This window comes from Charadrius vociferus, unplaced genomic scaffold (assembly GCF_000708025.1).
Source record: "Charadrius vociferus isolate BGI_N301 unplaced genomic scaffold, ASM70802v2 scaffold126, whole genome shotgun sequence".
Taxonomy (NCBI): domain Eukaryota; kingdom Metazoa; phylum Chordata; class Aves; order Charadriiformes; family Charadriidae; genus Charadrius; species Charadrius vociferus.
In genome coordinates, this window is record NW_009648894.1 from 2307930 (window position 1) to 2330794 (window position 22865).

At 38.7% G+C, this 22865-nt stretch overlaps 1 protein-coding gene across 1 annotated transcript in view; it reads right to left on the reverse strand.

Moving 5' to 3' along the window:
* Nucleotides 1-862: 862 nt before the first annotated feature.
* NEBL (nebulette) overlaps nt 863-22865 on the reverse strand; it is a 90202-nt gene continuing 68199 nt past the window's right edge. The window contains exons 26-27 of the mRNA XM_009887131.1: nt 7749-7864; nt 863-1448 (exon numbers count right to left, since the gene is read on the reverse strand). Coding sequence (XP_009885433.1) covers nt 1272-1448; nt 7749-7864 — 293 coding nt within the window. The 3' untranslated portion in view covers nt 863-1271. The remainder of the gene's footprint in view (nt 1449-7748; nt 7865-22865) is intronic.

Consider the following 22865-nt stretch of genomic DNA (forward strand, 5'->3'; position numbering starts at 1 on the left):
ATAGAGTAAGTTGGACTACTGTTTGGTTAGTTTTCCTTTCAAGTGTCAGTTATGAGAAAGATTAAATCAGTAAAAGAAAACATAATATTTCTCCATCATTAATCATTTGGCAAACGTACAACCCACTGTTGGATCACCAAGATTTTTTGGAGGAAACTGAAGCAACAGGCCATTGAGCTGATATACACTACAATAACCAGAGCTCTCCTCCACTCCCCAATGGAGGTGCAAGTATTTCTGCAGCAGGGGTAGGTACATTAGCTCATCAGCAAAGCAGCCATTAAGCGAGTTACCTGTGGTAAGAAGGAGGGACGTGACTGCAGGCGTTGTGTGACTGCACCGCACTAGGGCCTCACACGGGATATTTATTTACAGCAGTACAGCAGAAGGTAAAGGAACTAACAGGAAGTATTGGTTGTACATTGCCCTAATGGAAGCTTCTATTTAAATGCTAAGTATTATTAGGAGGAAACAGAAGAGTTGACAGGTTTTATACTCTAAATAGTCTCTGCAAGGAATTTTCTCTAGAAAAGATACCGAAGAACCATGAATCCGGGCATGGATCTAACTGATGGACTGGGATGCAAGCAAAGCTGACAGAGGAGGTGGCTGTTGGAAATCAGAGAAAATGGGTAATCCAGGAATAAATGATGTGGGCATCCAAGAGTCAGGAAATTTTGCTGTCAAAATAGACCTGTTTGCTGTAAGGCTGCTGGGCAGTAGGGTTTTTTATTTGTTTTTTTTTTACTAGCATATTACTTGTCATTATTTCAAATGATTGAATTATCTGCTCAACATTTTTATTAGGATGCTAACTTCTCAAACGTTAAACATCTCCCTAATAATTTGAAGATGTGTTCGAACTCAGTGTGTTAACCTCCTGTGACTTCAGAGTGCCATTGGAAGTGAATCGATTTTATGGTTGTTGTTATAAAGAGAAATAATGTCTTTGAGGTGTAGGAAAAGGTGTCTAACCCTTTACAGCTAATTGACTGAAATCTTTATAGGACTGGCAACACCAGGCTTTCCTTATATGTTTTTGATTTTGAGGGAGCACTATTATAAGCAATGCTGTTTTCAAAGCTCTGAGCTTCTTGTTGATTCTTTATCTTTACTTTAAATGACTCTAAATTGGATTCTGGGTGAGAATGCAGACTGTTATAGCAGTGATAAAGTAATGAACATGTACTCTGAAAAGATTCTTCTGACTTTTTCTAAAAGGTTAGGTTTTGAGTAAATCATAATAAAGCTCAAAGGACTAGAGACAAAAATTAGTTAACAAACTCAATATAATTTGCTGGAAGCATTCCTGTTTTCCCAGTTCTCTGAACAGTACCATACATCCAGCCATCATCAATTGGTTGCACATTGATGATATAATCGCCATCCCTGAAGGAAACTTCATCTTCGTCTTGGGCACTGTAGTCATACATAGCTCTGTATGTTCTCTGTTGAAGAAAAAAAGACAAGGCTGTAAACTCTCAAGCCTAAACAGAGATAGACTCCTTTTCTCCTTTGCACAAAGAAAATGAAAAGAGCACAAAAAAAGAACACAGGGAGCAAGGCAGAGAGAGAAATCACAATTTACCTATTGAAAAGACACAGTACACCTGTCAAATATACAATGAATACAGCCCCCTTTTCTGGGTACCGAAATAATTAATTTTGTGAACCTACATTGTCCAAAGTTCTCATACAAACAGACTTCAAGTCATTCACTGCCTCTTCAAATATTCCAACTGTTGTTTCATATATTCACTAGTAACAGTTCATTACATCCAGCCATGGCTAGCTGTGCTTCTGCTCCTTATTTGCATGACTCCCAAATAGCTTCTCCTGTGTCTTCACTACAGAAAAGAAATACAGTCTTCATTCAGGTCATTAATTTTCCCATCACACTGAATGTCCTTCATTTCATTAGGATTTTACCCCAAATTAAGAATTAGGGATATGTTATTATCTAATGAAAAAAAAAAAAAAAAAAAGACAAACAGGATTTCAAAAAGTCTGAAAAAATAGTTTTTACGAATACTCATTTTTGCATATTCAGAGAAAAGATTGATCTAACCAGAACACAAAGTCCTATCATTGTAAGCCAAGATTTCCATTTTCTTTCTAAAAAGAGTATTTATTTCCACTCATAACCAATAAAATGCCATCATTTACTGGAATTCAAAGTGGATTTTCAAACTCAGTGGGAACAGTCTCCCCTTGTATCTTAACAGCAGAACAAAACTAGCTCATTTTAAAATTCCCAGGAGTAGTTTCTTTTCCTTACCCTGTCTCTCAACAGCAGTCAAGAGCAGTTCAAGCATCACTGATAATATCCAATTTCTCTACCAGTAATTTTTTGATATGTCACCATATCTAGCTGAATTTTTCTGGTACAATGATTTAAAGAGAAAAAAAGTAAAAACAGTCAACGTTTAAGTTAATGCCTAGTACTATTTTCTGAACCTTTTAAGAGACAGCAAACTTCGTTCTGCTTGCCAGCTGAGGAAAACAACTCTGGATAAGTTTTAGCCCACCTCATATACGGGTTTTTTTGAGGGCTTTTAAGGAAATTAGTTTCAGAAAAGATAGAGATTCCTACACACACACTGAGTAGGCCATTTGTCACATTGGAAATGTGGGATCAACTAATCCAAACACTATAAGGCAACTCATTATTACTGCTCCCATTCTAGAAATACACTTTTTGTCATGATTCTGCCTTTATCATTGGTAGTGCAGATTAAACTGTACATAGAAATCAACTCCTGGTTGATTTCTGGAGACCTCCTGGTTGAACACTAGAGACCACTACCTTTCCTGACAAGCCTACTCTGAACTGTATTTGAGTCTTGCTCTGTATAACTGTTCTCTGCTGTGCCTTGTAATGTTGCCACGCTACGGGCTGTGACCAAGAGTGATTTTCAACCAGAGGTATGGGGTTCCTTGGTGGTTCCTTAATGTCTTCCAAGTGTATATGGAAGGTGACCAAAACAAGCATCACTGTTTACGCACTACATCGAAGCAACCAATTGGGAGGGTTCTATCATCACTAAAAAATCCTTAAGGATTCACAAACTAGAAAACTAGCAGTCAGAAGACCCTAAGGAATGGTCTCTGCCTTTGAGAATCTTACTTTTTCCCAACTATTTCTACTGATCTCTCCACTGAGCCTTGAAACTAACTCCAAAAAACCAATGACAAATATGCTATTACAACAAGCTCTGCAACAGTAAGTCCTTTAAACATTTTTTTTTTTAAAAAAAAAAAAGTCCATTTAAGAGAAATGGTAGCAAGTCCATATCTGGCATAATGCAGAAAACTGATTTTCCTCTGAGCCATGCTTATATGTCTCCCTTAAATGGGCAAAGACTGGGGGAAGAAATAAAATGTTTTATTAAACTAACATACAATTGCAAAAAAACAGAGACGTTCTTGCCCACCCAGAAGGATGCTCACTCATCCTTAGAACATCACGGTATAGGACATACTACTGCCGTCTCCTTTAAGGCAGCTTGACTACATCACTGTGGTGGCACAGTTGTGGAGACAAGCTGGTAATTTCAAACTTTAAAAAAATTTATTAGGGCCCTAAATGCTGCTGAGAAACCTAAATTTATGGCCTTAACACCTAATTAGGTGCTAAATGGCTGTCAGGAGAAATCTCCATAATAATCCTGTTAGCATTTAATGCCTAATTATCACTTCAGAGTGTAGTCTGGACTATATAATTGAGAATTACAATGCTTAAAGGACTCAAAGCAGGGATTTTTAAAATGCATTTTAGTGAATTATTCCTCCGTCAGTAGTGAGTTTAGTATGTATTGAGAGTACAGGAGGGTATAGGAAAAGGCTGGGGTTTTGTAAAACAGAAAAATACTCACTTATCTCCCACCTCCTCAAAGGTCTATCTTGCAGCTACTGCTTAGACAGAACAGTAAGGCTTGTGCATATGAAGAACTAAAGCCCAGCTGTCACATTCCCAGCTTCCCAGCCAGATGTGAGCCAACAGATGCATATTCCCACTTCAGCCACCAGTTTATACTTATTCAATGGATCGCTCCTTGCAAGGAGCAGTACCTGTTGCAGTGTCCTTCACATACAGCAGCTATCAAGGAAAGCAAACTTGCAACCTAGGTTTTGTTTTCCTACCCCTTTTAGTTATTTAAAGGAGTGAGGACACCCTCTGTTATTTTCCAAAGAGGCAAACAGCTTTCAGGGGTCTATTATATAACCTTCTGTACTCTGAGCTACAATTTAATTCAGCCCATTATGCAGAACTGCTCATAGAAAGTGAGTGAAAGTTAAGAATCAGAAAACAATGGAATTCATCTGGAAAAAACCTGGGAGTCCTGGTGGACAACAGGATGACCATGAGTCAGCAATGTGCCCTGGTGGACAAGAAGGCAAATGGCATCCTGGGGTGCATCAAGAGAGTGTGGCCAGCAGGTCGAGGGAGGTCATCCTCCCCCTCTGCTCTGCCCTGGTGAGGCCGCATCTGGAGTACTGCATCCAGTTCTGGGCTTCCCGGTTCAAGAAAGACAGGGATCTGCTGGAGAGGGTCCAGCAACGGGCTACAAAGATGATTAGGGGATTGGAACATCTCTCATATGAGGAAAGGCCGAGGGACTTGGGTCTTTTTAGTCTACAGAAAAGAGGATTGAGGGGGGATCTTATTAATACTTACAAATACTTAAAGGGAGGGTGCCAGGGGGATGGGAACAGTCTTTTTTCAGTGGTGCCCAGTGATAGGATGAGGGGTAACGGGCACAAACTTGAACATAGGAAGTTCCATCTTAACATGAGAAGGAACTTCTTTACTTTGAGGGTAGTGGAGCACTGGAACAGGCTGCCCAGAGAGGTTGTGGAGTCTCCCACTCCGGAGACATTCAAAACCCGCCTGGACGCCGTCCTGTGCAACCTGCTGTAGGTGACCCTGCTCTGTCAGGGGGGGTTGGACTAGATGATCTCCAGAGGTCCCTTCCAACCCTGACCATTCTGTGATTCTGTGAAAAAAAAATCTACCCGAAGACTGTGTTAGGATCATGCCTGATACAAAACACAGCTCAAAATTAAATAAACCAAAACTTAGAAATTAGAAAATTTCTATTTCTCAACATAGGACATTGGTGGACATGATTATAAAAGGAACTTATATCTTTTAGGGATCCTGATTTGATAACAATGCAACAAACTGGCTGAAAGGGGTAGCTTTTACTATAGCAGCTAACTCTCCAATCATGCCCACCCTGATATAACCCACGGGATCTTAATCCCTCTCACCCTAGAGATGTCCTGGCACTCAGGCACTGATGGATGACCATCCCCTTCATTGCTTTTAGTTGTCTCAAAAAACACTTATGCTTTGAGATCAGTATTCAGGCTAGGATTTATTTCTTCTGGTCTCCTTCCCCTCTTACTTTCTTCTCTTAGTTCTTTCTTCCCTCTGCCTCTGCTGGCTTACCCAGGCAACACTGCATCTCTGGCAGTACTGCTCCAAGCCCAGAACTGAAGAGGCAGCTGAAAGCAATTAAACTAACATTGTGTAAATTTGTCAGATCTCCTACAGCATGTCCACACTGCATTTTAAAAGCACTCCAAGGCTGCCATCAATCTTCAGTCTGTGCAAGTCACTACATTTAAACACATCCCCAAACAGGGGTTTCCCCCAGCACACTCTGAGACCCCTCTGTGTCACCCCAGTCGCTGGGTGTAACGTACCCAGCACATATGGATGAGCTGCACAGGCTAGGGAAAAGACAGTCTTTTGATGTGAATTTGGAAAGACAAGGGAACATGCCAGGTTTCTAGCTGAATCCAATACGCCTCTTCTGGAGCAGAATCATCACCCTGGGGGTGATAAGATCAAGCTCTGTCTTCTTCACCAGACTGGCAAGTTAGCAGCCAGCACTAGGCCAGCAGTCCTTGATTTTTTCCCCTCTGGAAATGTTTGGGGTTTATTGTCTTCAAGGAAATTCACTCTGTTTTCAACAGCAACAAGATCTGTTCAAACCGTGACATTTGCTGTTTCCTGTTTTCCCCCATGATAAACAGCTATTATCACTTAAAAGAATGCCAAATGACAACAGTTTCAGAAAAGGGATAAGAAATCCTGTTGAAAAGAGACACTCAGCCAATCCATCTTTAAAATACTTTACCATCACTCCCTTCCTTTTCCTACTACCTTCTCATTCCCAATTCGGGAAGGAGAGGGAAATGATGATTCTTAAGATGATTGAAATGATATTGTTTCAACAGGCAGCCCACCAGGTAAGCCACTGGGAGGTAGAGATATTAGGGAAATAGTAGCCATCTACCTGCCTGTATACCACCAAAACCTGCTAAGTGCATTTCAAGATCTGCAGGGATGTCCATTTTCTGTCTGCTGGATTTGAAGGCCGTTTGCTTTGCCCTCCACTGACTAGGAAATCTGCTGGCAAAGCCCAGACTTCCAGGTCTCCCACTTTTTGGACTATGGCCCTTTTGGAAAGCAGCCAGCTCCCCAAGCTCTTTGCGATATCCTTGGAAATTAATGGTTGATTCCAGTATCAGCTGCCTCACAGCTGTCATGCAGGTGTCCAAAGAGTTTCTCGCAGGTACCTGGATCCCAGACTTCCCAGCAAGTGAGCCCCTCAACCCCCAAGCAGCTGAGAAACTGGCAAGCCTGAAAGCACCCAAACCACACAGAACATCAAGATCTTTACAATATAAAACGCCACAGACTTTCAGTCTTAAAGAAAAACACAAGTTTCAGCTAATCTTGAAAACAGGGTTTTTTTAGCTCAGCAAGCTCTGAGTTTCATTCATAATTAAATACTTCTTCATCTCTAAAAAAGTTGACAGAGACAGTAAATATACATCCATTCAAAATAGTTTAAAATTCAAAATTACATATCAATATTTTTAAGGTAAAAAGTGAGTGAATCTGAACTATGAAATCTCTAGGCCGTGATATGAGAAAAAAAATATTATAACCATTAAAACTGAACTTTATATATAAAGAGTTCAAAAAGAAAAATGAAGCTCAATTTCCTAAAAACCCAAGCTGAATAGCCATTCAACTCTCATTCCATGACCAGTTACTTCTAAAACAAAATATTTATTCCAGCTTTAGATTCCCATCCACAACAATTAAGAACTTCATGACTGTGGCCGTGGTTTCATGATAAAGCTTCTTCTCAGTTGCTCAGCAGTATAACTCGATTTGGATCAGGCACAAGAGGGTGAGTGAATCTTCTGTTGAATTGGAAAGGGCACACCAATACGGAGTCTGAGCTAGCTTATACAAGCGGAGATGAATAATCCGGATAGGCATAAAGCCTACTAGTACAAAATCAGCAAGTCAAAATATCTGAAACAAATTTAAACCAATGGGGTGATCTTAAGAAACCAGTGGTGTTTATCCAGTGCTAAAAGCCTGAATTCATCACAGAGCATAACATCAAAGCTCAACCTGTGATATACTGTCCAAGCATTTACCATTTGTTTTAAGCAGGTAGAAGACTCAGTTATTACTCTGCCTTCTGGAGATCATAAATGAATTTTTTTAATGCATTCTGACATAAAAGTTCTTGCCATTGCCCTCAGTCACCTAATCTTTTTTGTACACGAGCACTGTCACTTGCATTTAGGACTAGGACATTCAAATAGTCCAACTGTAGAACTCAAGAGGACCAATTCACTCATATTTAAGAGATTTCACAATAGCTGATGAAGTTGCTTACCAAATAAAAACATTCTTTAAATCCAATACTCACCAGACCTGCTGAATGAGGCTGTGAATGCATGGACCTCATGGATGACATACTGGTCTGGTGCATGTATCCATATCCTTGGGACTGGCTTTGCTGATAGGCCCCAGGGAGAACAGGGGCTGTGTGTTAAAGACATACAGACACGTTAATTACTTTTTTTAAAAAGTCCTTATCTAGCATTTTGTAGAAACTGTAGATTATTTGCATTGTAAATAACAACTCTTCAGTATGAAACAGTTCAGAATGATTTCCACATACAACATAAGGCTTCTCATAGGTTGAATTAGATGTAAATGCAACCAAAGCTATAGCAATATATCCACAAACACTATCAAGGTTAGTTGGAAGGAAAAGCTTAACGTACCTTAAGAAGTCTGACCATAAAAAGGTGTACAAAAGCTTGAGACACACAGACTCAATTCTGATACTGCCATAGATGACGCACTAAATATCATGTTCCATAAACTGCAATTTTTTACGGAAAGACTGATGAAAAAAGCTACACACTAGTACAGTTTTTAAATGTTTCAGTAGAAATACTCTGCAATTAATTCTTCACCCATTGCAAACTAAGTCTTATTTATTTGGCTATGAACAAAGAAGGAATGTGATTCACTGGAAGAAACACAAATGTAAAAAAGTGAGCCCGCGGTTGGGTTTCTTAGTTTATTCTGATTCCATTAACATTCTTAGCCAAACACAGAGAGATCAATGCTTACCTAAATATTTCCAAGTCCACCTTTTTCAGTATCTTCCTCTTACCACAAAACTCTTCCAACTCTTTGACACATATTCTATTCACATTATTTTAACAATTGCATCATTTTAACAATTCTGTATGCTAATCACTAATGTGTTGACTTTTATTGTACCAAGAGCTGCTGAAAGAGTTAATAATAAGGACTCCCTACCTCTATTGCTTACTAGGAAAGCATTCATAAACCTTCCATATCTGCTCAAACCAAACACCTTACTTCAGCAACAGACCGAAATTCAAAAAGATTTAAAAAGGAGCAAAGCTAGTGTAGGATTTAATGGGGTTCACAATGCATGGAAGGACCCAGAACTCGTAAAAATGAAAAGACATGGAAGCAGCAAACCTCCATTTAAAAAAATAGTTTCAAGAAGTATTCATATTTTCAGTAACAATACTGTGTCCTTCTCTGCTTTTTGAGCGATCAGGACAATAAATGTACGTGAAAAAGGATCAGCAATAAATTGTTTGCTGAAGTATTTCTGAAAGAAAAGTCAACCTTGTGCTTTCAGCAAGGTGTTTTACCTATCCTACTTCCCCAGCTACCACAATCATTGACTTCAGCAAAGGTTCTTCTTAAAACATCCATTTAGTTTCAGTTAGCATATTCAAAGGCACTAAGTATATAATTACAATTTGGGATGTTACTTTTTGCTCTACTGTACTTGTAAAGATAAGTAATGCTGTATATTCAACTAGGGGTTTTCTGATTTAGAAAACATGTTTCAAACTGTTGTAATGAATAGATTGCTTTGTTAAGTGAGTGAAATTAAAGTGATACACAGTCAGATGCAACACTGGAACATGATGAATAATGGATGTTTTAGAAGTGCCAAGTTCATCCTAATGACATATGAGTACAAAGACATTTTAAAGCAGTTTAATCATCAGAGAATTGCTGCTCGTTAACATGTTCACAGGATTATCATGCATTAAGTGAATAGTCCTAAGTAGTTCATCAAATAATTTATGTTTCAGTGTTGTTACAAGCTATTTCTACGTGACCAGATGTAGCCCTTCATGAGAAAATAGAGAAAAACATAGTTTAATCAAAGGTTCTGCGATCAAGTCAGAATGAATATATTTTGCCTAATTCACCACCAGCATAAACGTAGGTCAGTTCACAGAAGCCAACAGGGTCTCACGTCCTCGTATCAGCAGTAAATTGGTTATGTGGGTTGAAAACTAAACACAGCTCGAACTTTATAACTTAATAGGAAGTAATATCTTAAGGCGACATTGCCCGCTGAGCAGTCAGCACCCTGCCTGCTCTGCAGCAACAAAGGGCTCGTCGCTCTTCCCTGGTCGCTGGCAGGAGCAGAGCCCCTCAGAGTCCCTTTCTTCTTCCTAAGAGAAGCGAAGATGTTGGTAGAAACTTTTGATTCCTTCTCCCCAAAACACATCTTTCTCAATTCCTACCAATCATCCCTTGTCAGCGTAAGGTAGCAAGCCTACTGACGGTCAGCTTCATTATCACCTCCAAATCGACAGGCTTAGTTTGGGAAGGATAACCCATGCCGCCTGCCTCTGTGACAACTGTCAGCAGCAGGTCTGAGACATGCTTCCCTCTTTTGCAATCAGCTTCTCGCAAGCTGAGAGAATTCTGTCAAACTGTCTCAGCAAACCTGTTTGCTAATTTACCTGCAAGAATGGAAACCGTAAGCTCAGGGAAATAAAGCATTTCTTCCAAAGCAGGAGAAAATTTGGGAAGTGTTAGAAGCATTAGAAAAAGATTCTATACAAACAAAAAGAATTTCTAGGATTAGCTTTGCTAGTTATCTTCTAGTCTTTTAATTAGGTATCATATATACGAGCATATATATCAGTGCTGAAGATACTTGATTGAATAATTCCACCCTTTTTTTCCCAGTAAAAGAATACTGTATTAGGACTGCAAAAAACAATCAATGGGTTTTAACATTTTTTTTTACAAAAATACTTAAGAAAACTCCACATGGTTGTCTATTTGGAATATAATTTGGGAATCACATAAATAAGCAGATTAGTGAAGAGACAACAGAGCTGACCTGTGTTTCTGGTGATAGACAGATAATTCAGGGTGAGATTAAATGATGCAGAGAAAGAGTTTGACTTTTCTTCATCATCATCACCCATAGTTAACTGCAATCTTTTGGCTCACACCGAAGTATAACATCATTGACTGCAGCAGCAGCAAAAGCAATGGTTTTAGTTAACCTAAGGGAACAATAAAGCACAGTGGTGGAACATGAAATTCATTTAGCTGAAGCCAGATTTATTGGTGAGGGAGCTGAGGGCTGACCATTGCTCCCAGAAGTACAGGTGGATGTTTTTTCTTGTTGCGTTAAGACTTTACCAGATGCATTCTGATGTATCGAAACTTATTTTTTTCTTGTCCCATTTACCAAGCAAGCCAGATGTTCATTTTAAATTACCTACTTGAAGAAATTTATCATATATCTCTTACTATATCTTTATAGGCTTCCCCAGAGGAAAGAGAGAGCAAACTGAATGAACATGATAAAAAGCAAACAGAGAGAAAGCCTCCAAAAGAAAGAAGAAGCTGGAAGAATGATAGTGAGTATCAACTTGCTGCAGCAGACAAGGGGGTCTGCAGAGTGTGTACCAATCAGGACATGCTTTGAGAAGGACTGGGAAAGCAAAAGGTCAGACTGCAGAAACAGGAAAGGAATAGTTAAGAGAGTATTGTATAACTACAAGGTTAAAAAAAGTTTATGCTGAAAAGAAAAGTCATTTAAAGGGTAGGGTCCAAGATATATTTTATCAAAACCATACTTAAATTCTCTTTCATTCTTTTGTACAGCAGAACCTCGACAGTCCATGGTAAAATAATATATTCCCAACTGCTAACTACTGCACTTTTGCCATGTACTGCAATACATGCCATTTACTGGACCAGATGTAAGATAAAAATTGCTTCATTTACTCTTACAGACATCACGCAGTTTTAAGCATTTATTTCACTTCATATTTTGATGCTGTCTCAATCCATGGTTTCACTACTAATACTTCAGAGAACTCACAAAGAATATTGCAACATTTTGTAATAACAACATGAGAGAGCAGGAAGTAAAAGGAAAAATGATGATTATTATGTCCTTAATTCTAGTGTCTGTAAGACACCAGAAATCAAACTGGAGATTTTCTGAGGAGCACAACAGTTGCAATAGAGCCAGAATACAGCACTACCATACATCTTTGTGTTACTGCCATTATGACTAGCTCCCCTGAAATAGACAAAGCTGCTTATGGGAACCATGTTGCTCCACGTATTTTGAAGTCCTTCTCCTCTTTTGCCTTGCTGCTGCTGTATTTTCCACTGGTTGCAACATCTAGAGCAAGCCTCATGGTCTTACATTAGAAGGCCTCTCCCGTAGCTTTCAGTTCCTTCTGTCTGTTTCCCTTCCCTTAGAAATTACTCAGCTATGTCCTGTGCAGCAGAAAGCATTGTCAAGGTAGTGATGCAATCACAGGCGGGGAAGTGTAGCTCTAGAGTACACTTCTGGGGTATTCGGGTACACCCCACATGTTGTTCATGTGGATGGGTCACTGCCCAAACTGCACAACCCCGTTGACCACTTCCCAGTCCAAGTTACAAGGGTACATAGCTAAGGAAATACAGCCTTAGGGTAAAACTGTTGTTGCTCTGCTGAAGCTGGTGGATAATAACAACTGATACCTTTTTAAAGCCTTCTCCAGAAACTGTAACTTTGGTTATAAACTCTGGCTTAGTGCTTTATTTTTTTTGATTTCTATCACTTTCCCCAGATGTTGGCTGCTGCTTCCCATCATTAAAATAATTAAAGTGATTTGGGTTGGAAGAGACCTCTAGAAGTAATATAGTCCATCCCCCATTTAAAATCAGGGTCAAATCTGCAGTTTGGTTGGGTTTCTTCAGGCCTGGGATGGAGCTTTCACTACACTTATTTGGGCAACCACAAACCTTATAATTCCTCCTGTTTATTTCCCATGCTGTGCATATTCCTGTACAAGCTCTTGAGGTGAGCTCAGCCCAGCATTGTGTTAACCATACAAGCATCTTGAGAAAGAGTTTTAAGGAGAGATCTGAAGGTTAACACATTAATTCTGCAGAAGTTCACATCCTCCCCAAGCACAAACAGCAAGGTAAATGGAACATAATTGTTGTGAATTTAATGAGTGTTGTAACGAAGGCCTGTATCACAGGCTGATCAGAAACAAGAATCTTGATCCTTTGGCATCAAGTAAGGCAGGATAGATATGATGAGGATAGGATGTGAAAGACATAAAAAGAGAAGAAAAGTCACTTGACTGCTATGACAGATGAGCTTTTAGCAGGCTTTTAAAGATGAAGTGCTAAACATCATTCTCTGCTAAAGTTAACAGTGTTGGAAGAACTCAGCAGGAGTCATGAGGTGATACATCTCAAAGAGGGTATAGGCAGTCCATCCCTGATTCCCACTGCATATCTGAGGCTAATGCTCCATAAGCTGGCTGAGGCAATCTAACACTCCTACCACCCTTCCCCTTCCCCTCAGATGGGTTGTTTTTCTGCTGTCTTGGTGAGCTAAGTCAGCTCAGCAAGGGATCAGACCAGGGACAGATGCAGTGCAAGGAAGGAGGCAGGACGATATACCCAAGGCTACAGGCAGCAGAAGGCAGCAAACTGATCAGCTCAGCTCTCCCAAGGTATTGCCCCCCTCAAGCATCTCACTTCTGTGCAAGCTCCCTCTGAGTTCAAACCACAAAAGAGCTGAGCTTATCACAGACGCTTCCCTCCAGATGTCCCATCATCCAGCTCCAAGCAATGCATCCCATGTAATGCAAAATGCTCCTGTGTGCTAGCACGGGGCATGCACTGCTCAACTACCTGTATCCTACGTCTCCACAGTATTTGAAAAAAGTCATAGTGAAAGTTTAGAGAAGATTAAGCCTAATGCAGCCAGCAAGCGCTGTTACTAAAAACAGATATCAGAGAACTTTAATAAGTGTGCAAGGACTGCCCAGAGATAGAGATGGTGAAGAGGTTGAGATGAGGTACTGAACTCTGCAGCATCCCCATGGCATAGAGCAAGGGGATAGTCTCTAAAGGACATGATAAAAAAGCAGTCACGGGGGTAGAGAGAACAAAGAGAAGAATACGGACATGTTAGATACAGATAACATTAGCAAAACCTCAGTAATAATTTTCCAGTGCAAGACTGATTGCCAAGAACGCTCCTGTCCCAAATTGGGATGAAAAGAAAAGAAAATCTCAAAGGTTCATGCAAAATCAAATTTTAAAAATCAGGTAAAGAAACGATTTTATACCAATCATTTCAAAAGTTCTAGCTTTAATTTTTATAATTTTCAATGTTTATTATAATTTATGTAACTTCAAAATTAAATATATTTCAACATAAAGCTGGATTCTTTGTTTCAAAAATGTGAAGCTATAACCTTAACGATCTCAAAACTGAATAAAATGGAGTCTTTGGCACTAAGACATTAATCATAAGTGATCCATTCCTATAAAGAAGTTTGGCATTAAACTGCTCTCTTCCGGTGAAAAATATTGAAAAACTCCACGCCATCTCTGAAGTTAAATTGTTCAGCACTAACTTTTCAAATGAGCTAGAAAATGGAAACACATACTCTAAACTGATGATAACTTATCTATTATAGAGTTTTATTATTTTCTAGTCAGAAAGAGTAGCACAGCACAGTCAAATTTACTGGGAATAGGTCGGACTGCATAAGCATATAAAAAGCACTAACCTGAAGAATGCAGATGGTGAGACCTGATACAGAACAGGGCTGTTTTTAGAACAGTAGAAAACAACATGGTAAGGCATCTCGGCATTTTTTCTTGTAACAGTAAGTTTCCCTTCATTTCTTTTCTTTCTTTGTTTTGGTTTTTTTTTTTCTCTCTCTTTCTTGCCCTTTACTTGTCAGTTAGGCTGCTTTCACGGCTGTCTGAGCTACCAGGGTTGTTGCTCTCAGTGGTGCTGTCAGAAGCAGCAGTTTGTCTGCATACTATCCATTACAGGAGTCACTATTAGTTAGCAAATTGGAATATCAAACCCAGATATAATTAGGTTGTTGAAATAAGAACCTGAAAGTATGGCCTAATTCACACGGGGTGCTAATAAATATCTGCCATGCTCACTGACCTCATTAGAATTGAAGCTCTGAACTACTTGGAGTCAGTGGCAAATTCAGAACATTACAAGCTTAGGAAGTTTCCATAACCTAAATTATAAAGATATAAGAAATAAACCATGCACTCTTCAAATACTTGAAAAAATAAATGGGGGAGGGGGATCAACAAAATGATTACTCTTGTATTTAAAATAACTAACATTAACTATTCATGAGCAAAAAATCAAAATGTCTCTACTCTCAAGACTACTCACTGACATACTACAATAGATAAAATAAAACATTTTAAACTAAACATCATTACTGTCATGATTAGACTAAGACTGTTCTAAGCACCATTATTTTATAACACGATTTATTAGGTAGCAATAATTAAGCCTAACTATATGTATCCACCATGTAAGCTGAAGCAGATTATTATGGGAAATGCAGAATCATACAATTATAACTCTTAAAAGCAGTTTCAATATAAGAAATTAAAATTTCATTTTGCATGGAATTGCAACAGATCACACATAGCTATTTAGCATATGTCAAAGAAAACAAAGAAATTTTGAAAGAAATGACAAAAAGAACGCCTAATGTGCTCACGGCACACGGAATGCTGCATTTTATTCATAATTTGTTTTCATTTTAGGGGGGAACTATCTCATATTTCTGTTACTCCTGAGAGCAAACATACTCACAAAGAATTCACCTGTTCCAAAATTCCTGATTTGTATGAACAACCAATATCATTAATAGTGGCTACACTGGTCTTTGTTGTATAAGTCCATCATATATCCAATAGCAGATGGAGTGGGAATTTGGGAAGTACTAGCTAGTCCAGTGGCAAACAGTTGGCAAACTGCCTCTCTAGTACATCACGGTCTATGTGTCTGGTCATTCAGGCCTTCTCCTTAATTCTTCATATCTTGAGGAACGGTGCATCAATCAACTCCACTATATTCTTTTTCAGGGCAATCTGTTTCTTGAGGTATGCTCTGGCCTTTCTGAGGGGTCTAAATCTCTGTACTGCAAAAAGCCAATCTCTCATGGACATATTTTCCTTTAAATAAAAGTAGTACAGCTTTCATTCCCCTTCAGAGGAACTGCACAAAAAGGCTATATTCAGAGAAAGCCCAGGCTAGCACAATCTCCAGAAGCCATATCTGCAAGCAGGTATCAAATGTCATTGAGTAGCGAAAAATGAAAGGAACGCAGGATGTCCTGTTTTCTACTGTCAACATTAAAAGAAAGAGGACAGTCAACTGAACATCCACCCTCTTCTTCTCAAAAGACAATAACACAGGGAATATTTTTGCCAGGAAGTGCTTGTGAATATTCCTTAGGGCATCATTTCTACTGAGGAACAGGGGGTAGAGGATACTGAGTCACAGCTCAAAAGCCTTTGTGATCATCAATACGATATAGTTGTTGTAAAGCATCACAGAGTTGTAAAGTATTACATACACGTGATCTTGTGCTCTGCCAACAGGAGAGCAGAAGTCGGATCTCAAACAACCCATAGAGTGGCTGCCTCTAACTGTGTCTGACTGTGGAGCAGTGAGGTGGTGCGTGGCAGCCTCATAGCCTGCAAAGAGCACGAGCCAATCCTGTCCTGGCAGAGCAGACAATTTTGACGAACAGAAAATGCCATCAGCTTCCCCAGACTGCCTTTGAAATGGCCGGTTAGGACTGTAAGACCATAAACACTCAGAAAAACAGATCGTAGCAGAGCAGCCCCTTAAAACAAAAGCAGCCCCTTAAAACAAAAGCCTTTTCACAGAAAGGTATTTGTTATAAAATAGGGTGGTAAATGATGTCCCAGGAAACTCAATTATTAAAATGTTTCAAAGCCTTTAAAATATAGGAAGAGGCTGTTTGAAGTGTTTACTCAAACTGACATGTTTTTGTGGGTTTTGCTAAAAACCAGGATAAAATAGAAGTGAACACAACACAACATTACAATTTAGAATTAATGACAAAATTATTGTCTTCATCCAAGTTCTATGAACAGTCATTTTCAGGATTTTAAAATCTGTATGAATTTTATATCTGACATTTAGAATTTTATGGGCAGTTACAACAACCTACTTCAATTAAAATTTAATTTACTTAATACACAAATCATTTATGCCCCCTCCAGATCCCACTGACCAGTTCTTACCACAGTACTGTAAAAATAAAACTACCTCAACTATTTGGCTTCTTACCCTGAAACTGAAGTCCTATTTGTCCCCAGTTTTGAATCCTAAAATGTCATTTTAGCGTTATCATGATGAACACAGAATATTCTAAACCAGTTACATGTTGTGCAAGTGACAAAAAATTACATTTTGAATATTCAACTACTAAATCTTTTCTAGATGTTTAATTCAATCAATTTCCTCAATAAAGTGGATTTAATACATTAAATACTCTTGCAACCTAAGGACAAAAGAATTACTAACTGGGACTAGAGGAGAAAGGATTGTATATTTGGTCCCGTTGCCATTCTGGATTCCTGTATCTACATGACTTAAAGGACTGAAATGGATTATTCAGAAGAGACCAAATTATATATTAAGCAGTCAGAAATATTCTTTTCACATAAACTTATATAGAACTGAGCGCACATGTAGGGAACACACCCAACCTGTTTCTAACTGAAATCTGAAGTCCCACAACTAACCTTGCGTTTAATTTTCCTTTTTACCTCAAATCTAGGGCTGAAAAAGTACCACCTTTCTAACACCAGGAAACCTCCTACTGTTTTCAAAAACTCTTCTAACTGTAATGTCATTATTTTTAATCAGAAAAAAAAAATATGTCCTTTGAACATTAGGAATCACTGCAAAACAGGAGGGAGAAGCTGAAAAAAACCAAAACACATCTCCTTCAAATGAAAGGTGCAATTTTCAGAAGGGAGAGAGCTCCGTCTTGTTGCCTGAACAAGCACTGTCCTTTTGGGGTACAATGTGGTTACAGCAAACCCTTACAAAGGAAACTATATCGTTCCAGCAAAAATCTATTTGAGGATGGAAGACTGGGAGTCACCAATTCTGAAGGAGTATAACCCCTCTAACGAAAACTGTTGATGCTAAATAATTTGTGGTATCGGAAAGGTACCAAACATATGCACTTGTGCCCATATTACATACACAGAGAAGTACTTAGCCAAGTTCACAAATATCACAAGAGGTTTATGGGTGAGGTATTTATTATTTCACTGCAAGCATTTGTACTAAAGTATACACTTCAGAACAGAAAATCACCTGATTACTAAGATGGAAAATCAGTTTTACCATGACATCATTGAGTGGAAGAAGACTATTTTTTCCCCACGTATTAGCTTTCAGGTTGGCAAACCTGTTCGGGGCTTGCATGTAAAAGAAGCAAAACCAAAGCACCACCTAGTCCAAAATAAAAAGAGTCAGAAACAGAGGTAAGAGTCTGGTGGATAAGAGAAGTGTGGATGTGACCCTCACCAAGAGCGAGTACACAGACCGTTGTTTTGATGTGTTCAGCCTTCTGTGGCAGTGTGACCGGCTGATAGACTTGAAAGGGAACAAGAAACCCACAAAAGCCGATAGTTCTTCCTGTGAAATCTACAATTCCTCTCCCTCCGAATGCCATGTTTGATTACTAGACTCCAGGGAACAACGTTACAGAAAGTTCAGCTACCTAGCATAAAAGAACCATTCCTCCTTGGCTACCAGAGAAGAAAATATAACTGCTGTGTCATTCTGCTTGACCTCCTCAAAATGACAGAGCTTAGCAACTGAATATGAATATGGAGAGGGGTGAAGGATTTCTGCCCTGTATTTCTTCCAGCTGCACCTGGAGATGGAAGACAGATCTCTGTATTGCAATATGAAGAGCAGACAGGTATTATTCCCTCTTTTTTTTCTTTGACTTGTCTTACTAATGATGATTTTTCCCATCCTCAAAACCAGAGGGTTTTTTATAAAAAGTGATGGGAAGGACAGAGCAAGCAAGGGAACCAAATCTTGCCTCCTTTCCTCTTCTCCTTCCATCTAGTGGCACAAGAGTATTACCACTATCCCAACACAAGTAGACTCCTTGACCCATGTACCAGGGAGCATCTCTGCAATTCCAGTGTGTGAAACGAAGAGGGTTTTTTTTCTCCTTTTCATCTGACTAGTTTGTCTTCTGATCAGACTAACCTGGAGCAGAAGCAGCAGCACATTTCTTTGTTCTAGGATTGTCTGTGGAATGTATGGGTGGGTGTCAAAGCCTCAGGCAAATGCTACAAATATACATTTTACATACAGAGCCACAGATATTGGTGTGTGCTAGGGGGAGAGAAGAAGACATCCCTGAAATCAATACTTAAAAGGTCTGTGTCATGCTGAGGAACAAAAGCCCCCTCCATGAGCTGGTACACAGTGCAAGGCTGTTGCCAGTGATACACAATAATACATGAAGTCGACATTTCCTCTTTGCAGGGCTGCATTCAAACAATAGTTTGAACTGTTCAAACAACAGTTCTTCTAATGGCCTACAATATGTTCCTGCCTTAGAGAGGCAAGGGGAAAGAGAACCCCTGGAGTCTGGAGAAAGGCAGCAGAGCAGGCTCAGCTACTCTGGAGCATTTCTTCTTCAGAAGGCTCATATCACACAAGGAGGACATGCCACTAGGGAGAGATGAAAGGACTGACTGTTTCTCATTGAGTTAACTTCAACTCCAAGCTATATAAAGACTTAAAAACTTTAAGTATCCATATCCCACAGGAAGATACTGCGGTACTCCGTGTTCTGCAGTCTTCATAGACTTTGGAATCAAATTGCCAGCATGCCCATTTGCCATATTTATTTCTCAAAGATTGTTTGCACTAATCTTTTCTGGATCTGACCAATTGTTATATAGTATCAATGAGGCATCTAATATGAATTTTCAGTTTTCTCATAGCAACCTACAGGTTACTTTTAAGGTTGATAACAAAAATTAAGAAACTATCAAGATATAATTGGAATTTTATGGTTTGTTGAAATTTGTGTATTTGGATTGCCAGCGTGAGTAAAAGAAGGTAGCTTCCTAGGCAAAAGCAAAGTGAGAGACCTGGGTATTAGTGGCAGACCCTTTTCATCGGAATAAAGAAAGGAAGACTTCAAACCTCAGATCAAGGCCTCTTTATGTTAATTCTCACTACTTGTCTGGTGACAGCAGGTGAACTCAATCTGAAGAACTTGGGCTGAAGGAGACAAGTACAAATAGTGGACATGCAGCCAATCAGTAACATGCTGGCTTCAACCAAATACATGAAATTTTTGCATTCATTTTTAAAATGCAACAGAAGGTACTTGAAAATTCTGTCCTAATATCCACTAAGTTTTCCTACATAGCATGAGCTTTTGGGAGTACAGTGAACCAGACTTCTGTCTCCTACAGAGTGACTTCTATATAGCTTTTAAGATAATATGATGATGACTTAGAAAATAACCAAAAAATCGAGTTTTTTTCCAGCAGAGTAACAATACATGCACAACTGAAAGGAACTAATACTCACCTCTGACTTTTCCCCATCTACGGACTATACACAATTTGAAATAAGAATAAAGGGACACTTAAATACACTGAAAAATTCTGAACATATGGTAAGGAAAAATGTCTATATGCTGATGTACACCAATTAAACTAGAAACTAAGAGGAAATAGAAGACCAAAAAAAGGGAAGGTCAAAAGCAAAAGGGGAGAAAACCAACTTAAAAGTTTTTAACTAAAAAGAAAAAACAAAAAAGGTGTATCAAGGACAAAAAAAAGTTACATTCATCTATTCCAAGATGTTTATTAAAGATCATTTTAAAGTAGAAACCTTCAGACTGAAAGCAAAACTTGGTAATATTAAATAAAATCCTGCTGATTTAAATCAAAGAAAAACAGGAGAGAGCTAAACAGAAATCCCCACAGAGATACAATAAATTGAAAGATAATTAAAGTAAAAACTGAGAGAAGGAAGACTATTAGAAAGTGAAATGAAAACATTCTGCAGTTGAAACAGGATTGAAGGAAAGCAGCATAAGAGGACTTTGATAATGAAAACAAAAGGAGGAACCCTAAGGAAAATACTTCCACTGAGGTATAATGAAAATAAACTGTGCACACAAACTGTTGCATAATAAAAGACAGAGAGAGAACAAATAACAGTGACATGTGAATAACAGTAATACTCTTTAGTGCAGATGGGTCTTCTCATTCCCAACACACTAAGAGGAATTCTTCACCTCAAAATGAGTCAAAGACCAATGCAAAACAGAAGCGACAAAAAACGGTAGCCCTAGTAGCAGTGCCATGGTTCATCTGCTATCATCTGGCTGGTCATCAGAACACTCTGTTCCAGTAGTACACAAATGTGTAAGCCACTTCCCTGCCATCATGGCAAAGCCTGGCATTTCTTCCAGTAGTAGTTGAGTGACCCCTGTAGACACTAGGTCTACTCAAGGACAAGTTTCTGCCCTCTCAAAGACTTAAATGGTTTGATATTTTAAGCTTAAACCAGAATTTCCTCTGGTTGTAGTATTTTGTTTCTTTGCTTTCTACAAACAATGGGCCTGATGAAAAATATTAATTAACCTTAAAGTTTTACTTGCAGCCTTCACTTTATCTTGCCACTCTTCGTCTGTACCTGCACACACAGAGAGCTTTGAGCAACTGAGCTTAGTTTCCGTGACTGGCACTGGATCATACACCACATTTCTGTATCTTACATTGTACCACATATTAACACTCTAGTGTTAAAAAGTCCTTTCCCTGCCTCAGTCTCCAGAGATGGAATAACTGAGAAGAATATATATAGAAAGTGTTCTAAAATAACAAGGCTTAAAAAAAGTCTCCAATATTGTGAACTTGTGCTACTTTCAAGCATTTTTACTCTTGCCTTTGGGGGAATGGAACTAAACGAAACAGTCTTGAGCCATGAGGGTGTGAGATAAATGCCATTTTCACTTACTAAAGTAAATTACTAGCAAAAGACAGTAGACTAATTTTATATGGAGACCTTAAAATAGGATAAGATGTCTTTATAAAAGTACATGCTTTAGCACAACTTCTGAGAAACACTGCAGAGACTGTGAATACAAGAAGTCAAATTAGGTTTACCTGTGTACCTTTCTGTCACTAGCTACCAAAAACTCCATAATTATATGTAAATGGGAGTTACATGTAAAAGCAATTCATCTCCTTCATAGGGTAGATGGTTGAAACACAAATACAACTGTCTGAAGTAATGCAAGACTGGAACAGGTGTGTGAATCAGATCATCCTCTTCTGGTGCCTGAATGCAAACTAACAGGATGGGATCTTACTCATAGGGAAGGAAGGGAAGTAAGAGAGTCAGTGTGAAAAGAACTGGGAGGAAAACAGTGTGTAAGACTGCACAGAAAATCAGGACAGCCAGAAAAGACTTTACAAAGCAACTCCAAAAAAAAACAGCTGAAAAATTTGTCAGACACAATGCTGTCTAGAAAGACTTTAATTGAAAGCAAAGAAACTTCCTCTTGTTGCCTTTTTTTTCTACAGTGTTCTATGAAGAAGGAACTGTCTGGTGTGTATTTTCAAACAAAAGCAAATCTGACATCCGTATATCTCAACTTCTCTTTCTGATGAAAATAATCTGAAAAACCTTCCAAAAAATGAATTAATATCTCCATGTCTGAGAAGCTGCAACACCAGTGTTAAAAGCAGCATTGAAAGAGAGAAATTGTTAGCTTCTGTTCCTCTTTAGCCAAGCTGAAAATAACTACTTGAAAAACAGCTAAGAATTTTGCAAGAATTAATGTGGCACCCAACTGTTTCTGGGAAGTGCTACAGAATGGCTTGCAGGTAAAAGGAAATCTTTGTTAGGGCAGTAATTAATTACAAAGCATCTTGGTAGACTGAGAAGCTCTAGTGCAACACCTTCTGTCCAGTATGGCAAATAAATTCATTGATACCATGAAGTAATAAAGTCAACCTTGAAAAACAGTAATGGAGAGAAGCTGAAAAAAGGACAGATAAAGCTGAAAAGTAATTTCAAAAAGAATATCAGAATGAAAATTCATCATCTGCATCAGGCTTCCTGGAAAGCATTCACAATTGTTTCCTATCCAGTTTTACCTGCTGTACTCTAAAAGGGAGAACAGGGATTTTCCTGAACTTACATCATGCAAAAATATTCTGATTCAGCTCAACCCCGACATCTAAAATAATGGTCAGGGAATCAAATAGGAAGAAGTAATTCTAGTGAACAACATTAGTAGCCTCCCTGTGATGTTGTTACTGAAAT